Below are 17,987 nucleotides of genomic sequence, written 5' to 3'. Positions count from 1 at the left end.
AGCAGCCTCAGATTTCTTCTTAGACAGAAGATTTACAGTACAGAGAAAAAACAATAAAGGGGAAAATGGGACGGGTAAATTTCAAGCTTGTTATTTAAGTTATTAGGCTTAGCGACACAGCTATTAACGTTCGTTTGAAACGGTTGTCAACATTAGCAGACTGAACTGGACTTAATAACAGGAGTGCTGCATTATTCTGCTGAGTATCAGCTGCGCTGGGTGTGTAAACCGGGACATCCAGCTGCGGTGCTGATCCGACGCCACTCGGGCCAAAGATCCGAACAAATGTCACTCGATCAAGGAGGAAATCCGCATCAGATGAGATCAGCTGACTTTGCGTGTGCAGTGTGTACGCTGTGCACAGCGGTGTGCACTCTGTGTTAACAAGAAAAACACATCTAAGAACGTGGTGCGCAAAAGCAGGGTAGTGACAGAATTGATGCGCATTATTGATATTTGTTCCATGTGTACCTGCACATGCATGCTTATTAACACACGGGTACTGTGGAATACATTTTTTACTCACCTAAATTGGGAACGGCATTGCACTCAGTGGGAGCAGCTCCCCCTGGTGTTAAAACGAAGAAGTGCAATACACTCAGGCAAAAGTTGAAGTGCGGGCCATATTCTATTTTATTTATAAAATGTCTTGCGGGCCAATTAAAAATGGACTGCGGGCCGCAGTTAGCCCGCGGGTCATAGTTTGGACACCCCTGTATTAGAGTGTGGGACCTGTATTTTTGGTGGCGACTTTTTTTTTGGCCAGGCAGTGTATCATATATCATATTTAATACCTCAGCCTCTACATCAAGCCAGAATTATCATGGATATATATATTTCTTTTTTTTTTTATAAAGAAATTCACACCCAAACAGACAGACAAACGCACACACAGAGACAGGCGCACAGACTGAGGACAAACTCCAGCTGACCAATCAGGCCTCAGCATTCCCCAGTCGACCTAGTGGTCAATCCCAATGATCCCAGTGCTCCCAGTGTTCTAGTAGTCAATCTCAGTGATCCCAGTGGTCAGTCCTAGAGACCAATCAGAGCACAGTCAGACAGAAAACACTTTTATTAGGTAAAACACGTGACATCACTGCTGGGCGTCGGCCACATCGTCAGGTCTAGCTCCGCCTCTCCATCACCGTTGCCACTGCTGTCAACAGTGAGCTGGTTGACCTGGGCAGGAGGAGGCAGTCAGGCAGTGACATCAGAGACGCTCCCACCAATCGCAGGCTGGCAAGCGAGTTACCTGAATAAGCTGCTGGTCGTGTTCAGGCAGGTGGTGATCCGGGGGGGGCGCGACCTCCACCATCGTCCGGCCATCACCTAGCAGAGAGAGAGTTATACTGACACATCGGCAGTGCTGCATTCCCAGGGGGCGGTCCGGATACTGCAGCAGCTACAGAATCAGTACCGAGGATCACCAGCAGAACGGTGCTAAAGGCCCGGACCAGGGCTTGTTCCCTCGCCATCCGTTGGAGTCGAGAGCGCCTTCGGAGGAGGTCTTCCGGGCCTGCACACACACACACACACACACACACACACACACACACACACACACACACAAACACAAACACACACACACACACACACACACACACACACTCAGTCTGGGGAACGGACAGCAGGCAGCTCAAATGTCAAAGACTCACCTGTGCAGGTGAAGCTGTCCTCCACCACGGCTGACGCCGTGCTCGTCCGTTGGTGTCGAGGGAAAGAGAGTCGCAGCAGGCAGCCGAACCTCAGGCTCCGCCCCCTACTGCCTCCAGTTGCGGCCCCCTCCAGCTCTGCCCCTTGCTCCTCCCCACCTGGCAGCTCCTTCAGCTGTGGACAAGACGACACAGGAAGTGACCAAGAGACTCACCCGCAGATTCTCTCTCTCTCTCTCTCTCTCTCTCTCTCTCTCTCTCTCTCTCTCTCTCTCTCTCTCTCTCTCTCTCTCTCTCTCTCTCTCTCACCGTGATGATGTCAGAGTTCCAGCCGTTGAATCCCAAGTAGTGATTGGCCAGCTGCAGGCAGTGGGTGTGGCTAAGCAGCCTGGGGCGATTGGACAGGAAGCGAGGCGTGTCTCTGGAACTCAGCCTCACCTTCACACAAAGACGTCACCTGTCCATGTGTCTGCAGAAGCAGCAGCAGCAGCAGCAGCAGCAGCAGCAGCAGCAGCAGCAGCAGCAAGCGCAGCAGCAGCAACAAGAGGAGCAGTAACCCCCAATTTAGACCAAAAGCATCTGTGGTGCCACATGGAAACTGCTCCGTACCCTCTCACACCAAACGCTTTCCCGAGCGGGCTGCTCAATCAGAATTTTAAGATGATACGTCACGTTGACGATTCACAGTGAAATCCAGCACATGTAAAACAAAATCCAGCACATTGTAAATTATGATGAAAATGTGATGAAAGTGTTTTCCAGTCATTGACTTTCCGCCTGAACGATTCTACCCGCTGCGCGTTTGCGGTCACAACGCGTGAACGGTGGCGTTCTTTACCAGGGCGGCGTGGTTACACGCTTCTGCAACGCTTCTGCAACGTGCCCGCATTATGTCTGGTATGAACTCGCACACTGACTTTAATGGTCGTCTTCTGCTGCGGACCCGCCACAGACGCTTTTGGTGTAAATTGGGGGTAACAGTAACTGCAGTAACAGCAGTAACAGTCACAGCAACTGCAGTAACAGCAGTAGCAGTAGTAGTAGTGGCAGTAACAGCAGTAGCAGTAGTCGTAGTGGCAGTAACAGCAGCAGCAGCAGTAGTAGTAACAGTCACAGCAGCAGCAGTAGTAGTAACAGTAACAGCAGCAGCAGTAACAGTGGTGGTGGCACAAACCTTGAGCGGTGACCTCTGGAACAGCGTCCGTCCATCTGTCTCTCGCTGGGCGGCGGCTGCCTGAGCAGCTGAGTAGAATTTGACCACGGCGTAGAAACCAGGTGGAGCCAGCGGGGCGTTAGGACAGAGCTGCAGCAGGTGGAGCAGTCCGAAGGATGAGAAGACGGCCGCCAGCATGTCCTGGGACACACACACACACACACACACACACACACTCACTCAGTGGGTGACCTTAGCGTGACCTCTGACCATAACAGACACTGAAGACCAAGCTGCTGCTTTATGAAGCAAAAATGATTTCAGGATTTTTCTCACACACACAAATCATAACATTGAAACATAGCAAGATAAAATCTCTTTGTTTGTCATTTCTTCAAGTTCAACATTATTATTATTTTTTTTTATCTTTCTCTCACTCACTCAACCCGTGCACGCACTCACTCACACGCATTTGAAAAATAATACTGCTACAATGGGAACCCGAACTCCCACTCCTCTCCCTCCAACTGCGGTCAAACCAACCAACAGTTTGACAAAAGTGGTCGAGCCAGCAGGCACTCGCTTTTTACTGGCTCCGTGTACACCAGGTATTACGGTAATCACTGAGCATAATGGGGAAACGACAAATAAACGCTTTTCTCTGCACTTGGTTTCAGATTAATATTTTTGGAAAATCCTTTTTTGTCAGTTTATTCTTCCAGTACAGCACCCCAGGATGCTCCATACCCAATTTCAGAACTGATCTGATCTAGCATTTCAAAAATAAAGATAACTCAAAAATCGTGATTTTATTGTTTAATATCCTTGATTTCAGATTAATATTTGAAAGATTCCTCATAGTCACTCCATGATTCCAGGCTGGCAGTACACCACCCCAGGATGCTCCACACTAATTTTCAGAAAATTCTGATGTCGCATTTCAAAATAAAGTTCATACAAAAATTGGCACTTCATAGTTGTCCTGTACTGGAATTCAGATTATTATTTCTAAGAAATTCCTCATAGTCACTCCATGATTCCACTGTCGGCTGACGGTACACCACCCCAGGATGCTCCACACTAATTTTCAGAAAATTCTGATGTCGCATTTCAAAATAAAGTTCATACAAAAATTGGCACTTCATAGTTGTCCTGTACTGGAATTCAGATTATTATTTCTAAGAAATTCCTCATAGTCACTCCATGATTCCACTGTCGGCTGACGGTACACCACCCCAGGATGCTCCAGACAATTTTCAGAAACTTCTGATGTAGCATTTCAAAATAAATCTCATCCAAAAATCGTGATTTTATTGTTTGATATCCTTGACTGCAGTGGAGCAGTACAGTACAACTACAGTATAAATCTTTCAAAGAGCATTACTTTGGAAAAACGACATCATAATTTTCTGAAAATTATTTTTGGAGCACCCGAGGGTGGCGTACTACCAGCCTGCAGTAGAATCATTGAGTGAAAATTAAAAATCCAGTACAAAGACACATTTCTCTCCCTCTCGTGCGAGGCAGCTACCCTAATACACGTACACAGAGCAGCTCCCCCCTCTCTCACACACACACACACACACACACACACACACTGACGTGGACGTGCTGCGCGTCCCTGTCGGGTTCGATGTTCCAGACCAGCAACGTCTTGTTGTTCTCCATCGGAACACGGAACTCCAGGACGTCCGGCTGCATGGCGCGAGGGGGCGCGCACACACACGCACACACTCAAAGAGTGTGTGCGTGTGTGCGTGCGTGTCGTGTCGTGGTTTTCGGGTCCGTGAAGTTCCTCCTCGGCTTTTGTTTCCCTCCGCACTTTGCCGCGCTTCCGCTGAGGGGTGGGACCTACTACGGAAACCAATCGAAACACAGCAGGCGGCATGACGTCACGAGGAATTCAATCACAAGGTGGGGAGTCCAGCAGGAAAAACACTTATTAACACGAAAATAATACAAATAGAAAAACAGAATCAATATATGAAGCGTGTTGGGCTGTGAAACAACACCACACAACACAGCGACACAACTCACAAAACAGCGGGGAAGTTTGTTAATTGTTGCCTGCTGCTGATGTCTGCAGAGCAACGCCACCTCCAGGGGGGAACCAGCACAACGCAAGAGCCTGGAAATGATGACGTCAGAGTGAAGCTTGCTTGTATTTTACTGTATGTCCATGTTTTGTTGTCCGTCCTTGTCATGGTGCATTGTCTTACTGTTGTAACTTTCAACTCATACCCTGTTGCCATCGTGGCCAGGCTTCCCCTTAAAAAGAGGTCTTTGTGTCTCAGTGGGACCGACCTGGTTAAATAAAGGTTCAATTAAATAAAAAATAAAAGCTATCAAAAACAAGAAAATGCAACACAACACGCCGCTGAGCGACTTCATCCAGGCTTGTTTTTTTTGTTTTTGTTTTCATGTGGAAATGAAGAAAAAAAGACAAGAAAAGAAACCTAATTTTGAAGAGCAACTTAAGGACTTTCTGTGGCACCACTGCTGCCTGTTTGGAAAATGAAATTGACAGCGAGAGAGAGAGAGGGAGAGAGTAAAAGAGGGAGTGTGAGAGAGGGAGAGTGTGTTCTAAAGGCTATGTGGGAGGATAGTACGTAAGGCAGATTCAGTGTTTCAGCTTCACTCGCCCATGGGGCGTCAGTCAGGACACAATGATGAAAGGTTGAATGCGGTTTGAGGACTTTAATTCAGGCACAGGTAGGCAGTTGCGTGCATAGGCATGGGTCACAAGGATGGTTGTACATCGTTGTACTGGTGTGTGTGTGTGTGTGTGTGTGTGTGTGTGTGTGTGTGGGGTGGGGGTGGGGTGTGGGTGTGTATCTCGTATGTGGTTGTGGTTATTGTTTCAATGACGCACAAAGAAAAACTGCGATGCACAACGCTGGGTGGAGAGATGTTCTAGTAACTGTCGGTATTTGTTATGTAATTGCTCTGTATACTTGTATTCTGAATTCATTTGCATACTAAAGATAAAATCAGCATTCTTCTCCTAAGACTCGTCATTAAACGAACACGCGGATCGTCAGCACGACACTAGAAAATAAGGCGATCCAACAATGCCTTGTCGTAATCCCTATCATTACCACCACCAGTTTTCCACATTACACTTAGGCAACTGTTACCTCAATCCATACATACACCTTTTTAAATATTGACAACAGATACATATATCTACTCATATATATAAATGTATTTGTAAACATGCCCATATAAGTGCCTGAATGTTTAATCTGTGAAATATTTCCTTTATCTTTTAAATATAAACAAACTTCCTCCTACTTCTGTATGCATGCTTAGATAGGTTGATAGGTATTTAGATATAAATATATGTTGGTTTAATGTGCTTTGAACGCTTTGTCTTCCTCAACTGTTGCCTAACTTTCGTAAGGCATCCACCATACGAAGGATTCTATTTCACTTTCGGTTGTTGTTTCATTTCTTTATCAGCAACGAACCGGACACCACATACATATTCATCATATGCATATAGAGTAAGATGACCCATCCAGTTTTAGTGTTGGAACAGCCTTTTCATTGGTTCTTGGAGTTCAAAAGACCGCCTCTTCTCCAAGTTATACCAGTGAATTCAGTTCCTTTCTCTCAGAGTTAGTTTTAGTTTTCCTGAGTGTTGTCTAGTCTTTCTTAGTGTCGTCTTGTCTAGTGTTTGTGTCTTTGTCATTTTTCTTGATTCTAATTTTTTGTCAACTAATTTCTGGCAAAAGGCCAATTTAAGACAGAAGCAGAAACAACTCAGCCCCGTCCAGTGACCATTATTTTTCATTTTAACTTCCTTCCCTTCGTTTGATCACCAAAATTACAACTGGTTATGAAGAAAGACTCTAATCTGATGCCAAAACGCCAGTGAAGCCACCTGCAGGACAGAGCAGAACGGGCAGTTCCACCTCGACGGTCGGTGTTGCTAATCCAAGCTCCCTGCGCGGTACCGGACCCGAACGGTACAGTACAAATACCCAGGACCACCTTGGAAGAAGCTCATCCAACGTAAGCCCTCATCATTCACTCACTGTCAAAGAGTCTGGTGTCGCATCAGCTTAACAAATAATTGCCAAATCATTTTTGCTAGACTTAGCCACAACAAGTCTAGTAGACAAACAAAACTCTTTTATATTTCTTCTTTTATTTTGTTACTTTTAGCTTAAGTTTAGGTTTTCTTTATTTACTCTCTCTCTCTCTCTCTCTCTCTCTCTCTCTCGCCCACACTCTCTCTCTCTCTCTCTCTCACTCTCTCTCTCACACACACACACACACACACACAAACACACACACATACACACGTACGCACGCACACCCAACACTCGCACAGTTCGTTGCTGATTGTGTCTTCATGATCACACTCATGTCATGCTGCTCTGTGTGAACCATCTATTGTTACACAAATAAATGCACATTAAGCCTGATGTCATTGTTTGACTGACTTATTAAAGTGTGGTTCAAATCCCAGCGTATCGTCAAGAACTCCCCGTTAAGGAGACGGTATTGAGACTGATTCTGGCGTTTCCTGCTGACGTCAACAATCAAAAAGCAGGTGGTGCCCCGATCAAATCATATTAAATATTATAAATATTAAAATTATTCATTTCTTTTTTATGTCCGTTTCCAGTCCTTTGTGAGTTTGATCAATTACATTTATCAACCAACCTTCCCCCACTCCATAAACGAGAGTGTGGTCATAGGTGAACCCCGGCGACTGTGTGGGCTCCTCTTTCTCACCCTAGCGCGAGTGCGCCTGTACGACCCCGTAAAGGTACGCACTTCTTTATTTTAGCTATTACTATAATATATTTAATGATATTCATTATTTTTTTTTATTTTTTTTTTGGTGAGGGGAACCCATCGGCTGGCAGGGTCTGTTGATGTTGCGGCCGTGTGGTCGCCCCTGCTGTTCTGTCTCCTGGGGAATTAGTGCCTGTTTTAGGTGCATGATCACCTGTTCTAGGGCTGTCTTCCTGCTGGCCCGGCTGTGGCCCCTCTCGTCGCTGCGCTCATTGCCGAGCCCTCTGGTGCTTCCGACTTGGTGTGGCTACGGCAGCCGAGGTTCCTGTCACATCGGGCCACATCCAACTCGGCCCCGCACAGGATTAAATATTTTTCTTAAATTAATCTTTTAAACTGTGCGATTGGCATTATCTGGATTATGATTAGTTTTTTTTTTTTTGTTTGTTTGTTTTATTTCTTTTGAAGCTCCTTTGTTTTCTTAATTTCAGTCCCTCAATTTCTTTGTTTTCTTATATAATTTATTTTCTTTTGTAAATTAAATATTGGTTTGGGGCAAGTGTTCTCTTTCTTGGGGTAGTTATTTTGGGGAAGGTATTTTTGTTGAGTTTTGTGTTTGCCCATGCTTATTTTGAATTTCATTCCTTTGTGATAATTGTTTGTTCTTTTGCTTTCAGTTGCTGCAGGCTGGTGGTCCTGTCCCTGTGTACAGTGTCTTCCCTGGGTTGCCGTGGGTTCACGAGGTGTGAGTGTGATTGTCACATATCCTTTTGGTGTATTTTGATTTGTTTAACTTTTGTTTGACGACAAACCTCCTCTCACCAGCTTTGTCCACCTTTAGGCCGCAGCCCCTGATTAGTTCTTATTTCTGTTTCTTTGATTTTGTTGGTATGAATGAAGTTTCATGTTTTTTATATGTGTATATATATGTATGTATATATATATATATACACATATATATACATACATATGTATGTATTCGATTGTGTTCGATTACATTCCATGAGCGCTTGAAAATTGTTCATTGTCCTCTGGCTTTTTTGCTCGCGGCTTGCGCACAAAATAGACCAGACACCATGCCTAGTGCCTACTGTACAAGCCTGTACTGTAGGCAAAATTAATGCGACACTGGGTGGAAATACATCTCGTGACATTGCAGAAGCTTATCGAAACAATGCAACAGCGAATGTGTGCCGTAATCAAAGCTGAAGGCGATCCAACAAAATATTAGAGTGTTTGACCTGTAATTTTGGTGGCGACTTCTTTTTGGCCAGGCAGAGTATGTTAAACCAAAACCCCAAAATTCAGTTAAAATATGTGACTGTTAATGTTAAGTAATGGTGAGCTTGATACTATAAAAATGTCACGTCCGGTGTTGGCCAGCCGTAGGGAACAGCGGTGAAGCAACCAGGAAATATGCTGAAGGCCAGACCGTCCCATTTGGTTACCGGGGAGACAAGTTTGACGAAGGATGCATTTAAAGGCCAGTCATCATAGCATTGCGCAAAGGCTTGACCCAATTAACTAAAATTCACCGCTACTAGCCTTTGCGTCCTTCTGTATCCCAGGATGCTTTGCGTGCTGCTGTATTATGAATTGAGATACAGCCCGTGTCTGGTCATCCTGGATGTGTTTTTGTGCAACTGATCGAACCTGGACACACGTGTTGTGGATTGGTTGAACACTCCTTGGTTACTGATCGTGGATGAAGGAATCCTACTGTCGTGCAACGGGCCCCAGGTTGCTGACAGTCGGGTGTGTTTAGAGGGGGACAGCAGTGCATTCTGGGAGTCGATCCGGTTCACTATTTATGTTGTTGTCCCACACAGTCTTCTTTTTATTTATTTTTTGGGGGGGATAATCACAATAACATTTTTTGTTGGCCTTTGCTGTTTTTTTAACTTTTAAAAAAACTGAACAATATATTTATTTTACAGTAACAAGATGTGAATCGTGAAGTTGAAAATCTGGAAAAACTACCTGTCCTGGTTTTCTGTTTAGCTGCACACCATAAATCATGCATGCTGTTTGTTGTACATCAACTCTGTTTTTATTTCACTCTATCAACGTTGAAATGAACAAATTATGTGTAATTTATTATTTATAATTATGGGCTCAATCCTCCCACCACAGAGGGCCAGCACTGCACTCTTACCCAGGCTTCCACTGTGCGTGGCTCTGACTACTGGCTGTACATAAAAATGGGCGGAGTCACGGAGACATCAGCATTGCTTTCATGGTCACATGGTAGTGTGGGAGGTAGCCGCTCACCTGCCAGTAAGCTAACTGCAGTTGACTATCAAACTTTAGCCACACCCCCAACGTCATGGCCATTCCTACTCCAAATCAGTCAGTCGTGGGCCTGCGAGCTGGTTGGCTTAATGTTTTTTTGGGCTGATTTTGACCAACAGAAATATTGTGACCTCATTTTAACAGTGTGAATTTAAAGGGGACCTATGATGCTTTTCCACTTTTCTGAGTTCTAAATACTGTTACAATGTTGAATACTAGTAGTGTCAAACGATGCCAAAGCGTCAAATAATGAGGTTCATGCGTTTGGACGTAAGCCCTGCAAGTTGTTGGCCATGGTTCTGAACGCTCTGTTTCATAGTTTTTTTTAAACATGGGATCACATTGACATCAATGCGTGCCGGATTTCCTTTCATGGCCAAGCTCAGGCATACTGTTGGACTGGTTCCGCCCTGCCCCGGAAGTGATGTTGCTGTGTGCTGCTCCAAGAAAATGATTTTTTTTTGGTGTGAGGGAAATGAAAAAACAAAACAAAAAACGAGCGACTGCTGAGTGACTGCCAAAGCACCAAGGACCACAACCGTCGGAGTGGAACAAGCAGAGAAAATGTTGGAGGTTTGTTCAGCCTAATGCGGATGCGATGGAACACCGGCCTGGTGGGCAACAGGAGGGAGACGGGCTCGACTCAGCCAGTGGACGACGAGAGAATAGTAACACATGTAAAACATGTATGAGGACTGTGAGTGTATTGTGACCTCAAGCAACATTAGTTTTAAGACTATTTGCAAAGTACGGCTGCTTAACCGTGTCGACAAACTGTTAGCCACCACCGCTAACTCCGTGCTCTGCATGTGTGTTGTGTTCGCTGGCAGCGAAACTGAAGAGGCAGTGATTCTGACTCGCAAGTTTCACTCCTTATAGCGATGTTCACGCTGCCAGCATGGTAACATGGGTTGTATAGAGCTCTTCCTGCTTTGTGCTTGGTGTGGACGTAAGTTGTGCAGATATTCTTGTCTAATAATAAACGACTCTATGACTCAAGTGATCGTTTCAGCGTATATATTTTCTCTGCTAGGACAGTGTTTTGATACAAGTCAACAGTATGAAACAAAATCATTGTAAGCCCTATTAAAATGTCTTGCAAAAAAAAATACAAAACAAAAACACGGTCAGTACAAAAAGTAAAATATGGTTCTGCGGACACGGAAGGCACAAAAAACATCCAGGGACCTTCGGTCCGCCTTGTGGCTGTAACTCAGCCCGCGCTGGGTCCGTACGAAGCTGGATTAGCCGGTAAACTGCTGCTGAAGGATGAAGCCTCCCGACGGTAAGTGTTTAAATTGTGATGGTTTCTTAAAGTTTGCTGTTTACACTCAACCCGCACAGGCAAACTGAGGAAGTGAGGCTCAGCAGTGACCAAGAGTGTGACCAATCACAGCGGAGTGGGCTGGGCAGGAGGTGTGCACGGAGGAGGCCGGGGGTGGAGTGAAGCAAAACAGTTTTCGGGGGATGCAGGAAATACGAGGTGGCGATGCAGCGAGATACACAGATCTAGAAAGCTTTCAGTGCAGGTAATCGTGTGTCGCTGCTCTGGAGGGGCCAGAAATCAAATACAAAGGCCTGAAAAATTAGTATAATAGGTGACCTTTAAGGTTCCACCCTTTGTTAACAGTTAGTTATTTATAGGCTTTTTGCCTAACTCTGGCAGTGCCTGCTGACTAATGACAGAATGCAGGATTTTGATACTTCCTTGTTGGCCTCTTTTTTTTCGAATCAGAAGCAGAACCCCGTTTTTGTTCTACAGCCACTGTCCTCAGGCCAGAATAACAAACAAAAACCAACAATTCAAAACAACTGAGTTTTCTGTGATTCAGTTCAGAAAGGAGCAAGAAGAGTGACATTTTTTTTTGTCAGTGCAACATTAAATGACTTTTGCAACAGCAGAACGGCTGACCAGCTGTGACTACAGCAGCCTCTACAGGCACGACGTGTTACTACAGGCCAGCTAAAGATCAAGACTGTTAGAAGTAATTGCTTTCAGCAAGCAGACAATGAAAATTATATTAGCAAAGGAAAAAGAAGTAGTTTGATATTTTGCCGTCATGCATGAAATATCCGATGTTCCAAATGTGACAACAAGCTTGACAGTCAGGAGGAGGAGGAGGCAAGGGCCAATGTCTAGTCACATAACTGGACGTAATTCTCGGGGAAGAAGCCTGTGTTGCCGCGGAGGACCCCCTCGCACCATCCGTCATCATGGCGACGGGTCAGGTAGACCAAGTCGCCCTCGGCAAGCGTCAGGTCGTCGGGCCTGGAGGCCTGGTAGTCGTACAACACCACCACTGGACGGAGAGGGAAGTAAAAATCACACTGTGCCGGTATGAGTTGTGCAGGTACCTTGAACTGACGTACCTTTGTCCAGGTAGTGGAGCGGGGCCATGATGTCATCATCCACAGGGGGGGGCAAGGGTGCCACCCTGTCGTCGCAAACTCCCTCGTAATCCAATGGGAGTGGAGGGGGCGGGGCTGGGATCTCCAGATCTGATAATTGCAAAAGAGATCTGAAGAGATCTTTTGTAAATGGCAGTAGTGAGTGTGTGTGTGTGTGTGAGTGTGTGTGAGTGTGTGAGTGTGTGTGTGTGTGTGTGTGTGTGTGTGTGTGTGTGAGTGTGTGTGTGTGTGTGTGTCCATTCAGCCGTGAGTGGGCGTGGCTTAGAAACAGGGTGCAATTCAAATATCGCGTTGTGAGGTTGCAATGATGTAGTGCCACGGTAATCCCCATGCAGCGCTCTTACCCAGGTGTTCCAGGCGAGCAGGTAGGCAGAGCCGAGAAGAGGAAGCAGAGGGGGGGATGGGCGGAGCATTGGGGGGCGGATAGGCGGGAGGGGGTGGGATCATCACTGGCAGACAGACAGACAGACAGACGGACAAAAAGTGAGCGGAGCAACAGGACAAGCAGCTCATGCACTTTGACTCCTCATACTCAATCTGCCGTCTTGTGATTGGACGCCAGTGGCAGCGACTTACACGGTTGGATGGAAGGCAGGAAGAGGGAGCGAGTGTAGCGGGAGCGGGAGGCAGGGCCAGAGCGGACCCTGAGTGAGACAGAGCGGGAGGCAGGGGGCGAGCAACGGTGGCGACTCCTCCTAGACAGGAGGGTCACTGCAGAAAAGCCCCAGAGAAAAGACGAAGACGAAGAAGAAGAAGACAATATGCCTTCTGGTTACCATTCATGTGATATTTGTAATATTGGCCAGTTTGGTAGAAGAGCCGTCACACAGATAGACAGACAGACAGACAGACAGACAGACAGCTACCATCTCCTTCCTGGTTGGCCGGGGGTGGGGGCGGTGGAGCGGGAAGTTCTGAGGCCTCGCTGGGTATTGCAGGAAGTAGGTCATCCTCAGGAAGAGGAGGGGGCGGAGACGGAGAGGGGAGACCACCCTCCTCCTCCACTGAGACACAGAGGGGAGGTCACACACAGGTCACTCAGAGGTTACTGCAAGGTCACGATAGGTCAGAGTGGGGTCACTGAGAGGTCACAATAGATCACTGAGAGATTACTGAGGTCCCTGAGACGTGATGTGAGGTCACTGAGATCATTACAACATCACGATAGGTGAGTGAGAGGTGAGTGAGAGGTCAAGGGAGGTCATTGCAATGTCACAATAGGTCACTGAGGAGTCACTGCTAGGTCATAGTCAGGTCACTTTGAGGTCACTCAGAGGTCCTGCAATGCGAATCAAGCAATTCAAAAACATCACACCTGTTGGCAGATGAAGGGGCGGGGTCAACGGTGAAAAGCTGGGATTTAACAGATCATCAAAGGAGGGAGGAGGAGGAGGTGGTGGAGGAGGAGGCGGGGCCTCATTTGGTTGTGATACATCAGTAGGACCAGCAGGGGGAGGTGTGACATCATCACTGACTGCCAGGGGAGGAGTCACGTCGTCATCCAGCAGCGGACTGATGATGTCACAGGTAGGTGGAGCTGGGCAGGTCGATGGGATGGTGGGTGGAGCTACAGGTTTCCCAAAGCTGGCACACACACACACACACACACACACACACATATACGGTCATTCAGAGAACCTGATTAGAACCAGAACCACACTGCACACACTCACCCACTGCCAGGGGGCGCCACTGGGCAGTGGACTGGATCTGGAGCTTTAGCAGCTCTGCAACACACACACACACACACACACACACACACACACACACACACAGTGAGCAGGGTTGATGTGAAAAAGGAAGTGGCCGTGAATAGACATAGTAGATTGAAAGAAGAACCTGATGGAGGTGCCATGTTTACGAATTGTTCCTGTTCGGTCCAACTGTTTCCCAGAGACCTAGGAAAGGGAGCAAGAGTGTGTTTGTGTGTGTGTGTGTGAGGAGGGAAGGGTTGAGGGGGGTTTGAGAGAGGGAGAGAGGAGAGGGGGGGAGCATCAATTCAGCCTTTACAGCTCTAATGAGTACAAACATTTTCCCACGGTCAACAAAGAGCCAGTGTGTGTGTGTGTGTGTGTGTGTGTGTGTGTGTGTGTGTGTGTGTGTGTTTGTGTGTGTCTGCGTGCATGCATGTGTGTGTGCGCGCATGTGTGCTTCTGTGTGTGCGTGAGTGAGGGAGTGAGTGAGTGTGTGTGACTTGGTTCAGACAGCAGAACGCTGACATTGTTTCTACATTTGTCAGTCTGCTTTCATACTTCTACACCTGCTGCTGCTGCTGTTACTGGTTCTGCTGCTACTGTTGCTGCTGTTGCTGCTGCTGTGGCGGCAGCAGTAACAGTTCTCACTGCCTGGCTGTAGGTGGAGGCGCTCCACACCACTTCCGGTTGGTGTTCTGGTTTTAGTTTCTCTCGATAGGCTGTCGTTGCAGTCACTTGCCTTGATGCCGTGACCGAGGCTGTCCAGCTGCTGGTAGCTGATTGGCCGACGGCTGTACGCTGGGTGGGGCTGCGTGCCGGTGGGGGTGGGTGGGAGTATCTTGTGGCCACGTGAAACCCGTCTCACAGCTGTGAAGGCACCGATTTCTCTCCGAGACACTTTCTCCTTGTGCATCTCCACCGTCTAAAACATTGAGCGGACACACACACACACACACACACACACACACACACACACACACACACACACACACACACACACACACACACACACTTCTGTATGGGGGCGCTGTGAAGGAGGAACATGTCTCACTCCTGTCATCGATCATTGGGACCCACCTGTCCAATCAGGTTGATGGAGGACTCCATGTGACGCAGCTGATTGGTCTGAGCGTCCAGCAGACTTAGCACACTGGCGGCTAACGTGCTAATCTGGTACGCCACACTTGCCAGGGATTGGGTGGTGAAGTTCTTGGTTACCTCCAGCGCCTTCAAGGTATCCTCACCTGACTGACAGGAGTTAGCTTAGCATAGCACAATCACAGGAGGGGTTGCAAACTGCTACCTTATCCTAGCACAATCAAGGGAGGAGCTGCAAACTGCTAGCTTAGCTCAGCACAATCATTGGAGGAGCCACAGGGACTGGCTCCACGGGCCTGGCCCCTGTGCTGGCGCTGTACCTGCAGGTAGTTGTTGGTGCAGTACTCAGACAAGTTGAGCAGGTTTTGGTGGTTCTCCAGCAGAGCCTTCCGGGCCGCCGGCGCCCCCTGCAGGATCTTCAGCACCTCCTCTTGCACGACTTCCTGCTTCATGGCCGCTGATGAACAGCACACAGTGTGCAACTCTGCTGGACGTTAACTAAGGCTCTGTGACTTCTCTGCTCTGTGATTGGCCCGTGCACTGGAGACCACCAGGGGGAGCCACTTTAAACTTCTACTGAGGAAAAATACACACACACCTGTTCCTGATCAGATCAAGGTCCCAGCAGCTAACCAGGCTAATTAGACAATTCAAGCTAACCAGTCTAATTAGACTGGAGAGGAATCAAGCACAACTCACCCCAAAATGAAGTCTGTCTGTCTATCCTCCTGCCTGTCTGTCCTCGTCCTCTCTGACTCTCCTCACCCTGCAGGAGGAGTTTTAAGTGGTGCTGAGTGGGGCAAAAGATCTTCTCTGCAGAAGAACCTCTCACTCCTGCAACCTTCTCTCAGACCACCCTGGAAGAGCTCTGCACTGACACCAGCCTATCAGATTTGACCCAGGTCCACCTGATGACCACAGCGATGCATCCAACCTTTTTTTTTTCTTAAGTGGGCAAAGCTTTACTGCAAGTCAGTAGCCTTCTTTCCTGCTAGCTAGCATTAGTAGTAAGCAGCTGGCCAACCAGGAAGGGGAGGGGAGTAGAGCGCCAATGAAAACAAACCTTGGTTGTGTAAAGTAAACATCAAAAATCATCTATTAAATGTCTGAATGGCCAAAACTGGCCTTTGAAGAGCCACAATTACCTTTGAAGGAAGGAGGAAGCAAAAGCCCTGGGCCCAGGCTGGTGATGGCGGAGAGCGGAAGAGTCAGAGTGAGACCTCTGATGCTGTGGTGGAGCTAAGAGGAAAAAACCACTTCCTCTTTCACAGCAGAGAGGAAGTCACAACAGGAAGTGAGACGAGACGTGAGAACCACCACCTCCAAGTCATCGGCGACAGGAACCGATACACAATATAAAATCATCTCTGGAAAAAATAATAGAATTGTCTCATCACGATGTTACTGCTCCACCTGCTGGTCACTCACAACACACAACCTCTCAGAGAGAAAACCATAAAACATTTGTCGAGTTTTCAAACATTTATTGGACATGAAACCAGCATAATTAAAAAAAAAACAAAAAAACGTTTTCTTCCTTTTCTACTTCTCCTTCTTCGGTGGTTAGGAGGACTTCCTGCCGCCAACCACCGGGTTCCAGGGCTGTTTCCGCCCAGACGGACGGCGATCCTCAGTGTCCAGGGGCTTCAGGTGAGACGTGGCCACCAGGTCTCTGAGGACACACACACACACACACACACACACACACACACACACACACACTGAGGCACAGCAGGACTCACTGGATCACGTGACCTGGTCGCTTACCTGAACTCGCTGTAGGACGCCACCCGCTGGTGAACCGCCCTCAGCTTGGAATCGTTCTCCCTGGTGTACCGTCTCTCTGCCTCTAGCACCCCCTGCAGCTCCCTCTCCAACGCCGGGAAGTCGATGATGTCACGTCCTGACCTCGCCATGACACCGACGATGATGCCACACAGCTGGAATCTGGAATCAGACTGAGAAAAAGCGAGCGCCTTAGGTGCTGACTTCATCGGTCAGATACCATTTTAAAATGAATTCCCCTGATAATCTTCCACTAATTTATTTTCTCTACCAGTTAATAAAACCGTACTTCCTCTGGTCCAGTTTAGAGTGTTTCCACTTTCTGTCCATTCATTTTATTGCACCAATCAATTAAAAAACAGATTTTGAACTAGAAAAAATATTTCCAGACACTTTGTTGATTTCTCAGGGATATTTCACATAAAATCTCATTCTTCGAAGTCAGATGAATGAGGATCAACAGTCTCTACGCAGCAGAAGGTACAGTTTTTATACGTGTACTGACGACGGAAATTATGTGAAGTCTGATTTGAGTGGCGGGACATTTTTCACATTAAGGTGAATTAAGGAGGTTTTTTTTCAATTTTTAAGGCTTCAAAGTAAAAGGACACTGTCGCTGGCTTTTATTCATCTTCAAAGCACCTCAGATTTTCTCCTTGGCGCAAAACTCTCTTCGGCAAAGAGGAAATTGGCGGTTTTCAAAATAAAAGCACAAACGAAAAAAGGTAACACAACACTTCAAAATAAAATCACTGCCATTTACACTCCCACCAAATTCTGTTACAATGAATGAACAAATACACAAAGAGCAAATGAATTGTACAGAATTTCTTGACATAATACATGGATAACTTTGCATTGAACTCTCAAAAGTGTGTAGGTGAAATAATAATAACCGGTAAAGAAATGTGTATTTAACTATTGTGGCCCTTTGTTTAAATCAATTTTCAAGAAGAAGCATTCATTTTTGAATTGGTCTCTCGATAATGGAAGGTTTGGAGGAAGGATTTTGTTTCCCTTGAAACCTTTGCTCTCCAACTTGCACTCTAACTCGACAGACTAAGCCGTCACTGTCTTGAACAGCCTCCACCACTCGTCCTAATTGCCAATGATTTCTCGGAAGGTTATCATCTTTAATGATGACAATGACTC

General features: G+C 46.8%; 2 protein-coding genes and 1 long non-coding RNA gene across 3 annotated transcripts; all 3 read right to left on the bottom strand.

Annotated features, from left to right (window-relative positions):
- Positions 1-836: 836 nt before the first annotated feature.
- On the bottom strand, positions 837-4,635 carry rdm1 (RAD52 motif containing 1). Its single transcript, XM_076032673.1, has 7 exons — positions 4,411-4,635; positions 2,830-3,009; positions 1,965-2,093; positions 1,659-1,830; positions 1,421-1,519; positions 1,256-1,332; positions 837-1,182 (listed from the first exon to the last, which is right to left on the bottom strand). Exons 1-7 carry the CDS (start codon positions 4,507-4,509, stop codon positions 1,078-1,080), a joined length of 861 nt encoding a protein of 286 aa, XP_075888788.1. The 5' UTR covers positions 4,510-4,635; the 3' UTR covers positions 837-1,077.
- Positions 4,636-10,852: 6,217 nt separating this feature from the next.
- On the bottom strand, positions 10,853-15,505 carry abi3a (ABI family, member 3a). The gene is given in 11 exon segments (XM_076032715.1): positions 10,853-12,149; positions 12,220-12,348; positions 12,603-12,707; positions 12,835-12,969; positions 13,125-13,262; positions 13,574-13,842; positions 13,926-13,985; positions 14,098-14,156; positions 14,692-14,874; positions 15,030-15,200; positions 15,371-15,505. Coding segments are annotated over 11 exon segments (1,545 nt in total). The 5' UTR covers positions 15,503-15,505; the 3' UTR covers positions 10,853-11,985.
- A 1,076-nt stretch (positions 15,506-16,581) lies between these two features.
- LOC142892494 (uncharacterized) lies at positions 16,582-16,959 on the bottom strand. The gene is made up of 2 exons (XR_012927438.1): positions 16,818-16,959; positions 16,582-16,722 (listed from the first exon to the last, which is right to left on the bottom strand). It is a non-coding gene; the product is annotated as an uncharacterized LOC142892494 (long non-coding RNA).
- Between the last annotated feature and the right edge of the window lie 1,028 nt (positions 16,960-17,987).

Source organism: Nelusetta ayraudi, unplaced genomic scaffold, assembly GCF_046127955.1.
Source record: "Nelusetta ayraudi isolate G7.1 ecotype Tasmania unplaced genomic scaffold, CSIRO-AGI_Nayr_v1 ptg000034l, whole genome shotgun sequence".
Taxonomy (NCBI): Eukaryota; Metazoa; Chordata; class Actinopteri; order Tetraodontiformes; family Monacanthidae; genus Nelusetta; species Nelusetta ayraudi.
The sequence above is the reverse complement of the archived record's forward strand: the minus strand, read 5'-3'. Positions and strand labels throughout refer to the sequence as shown.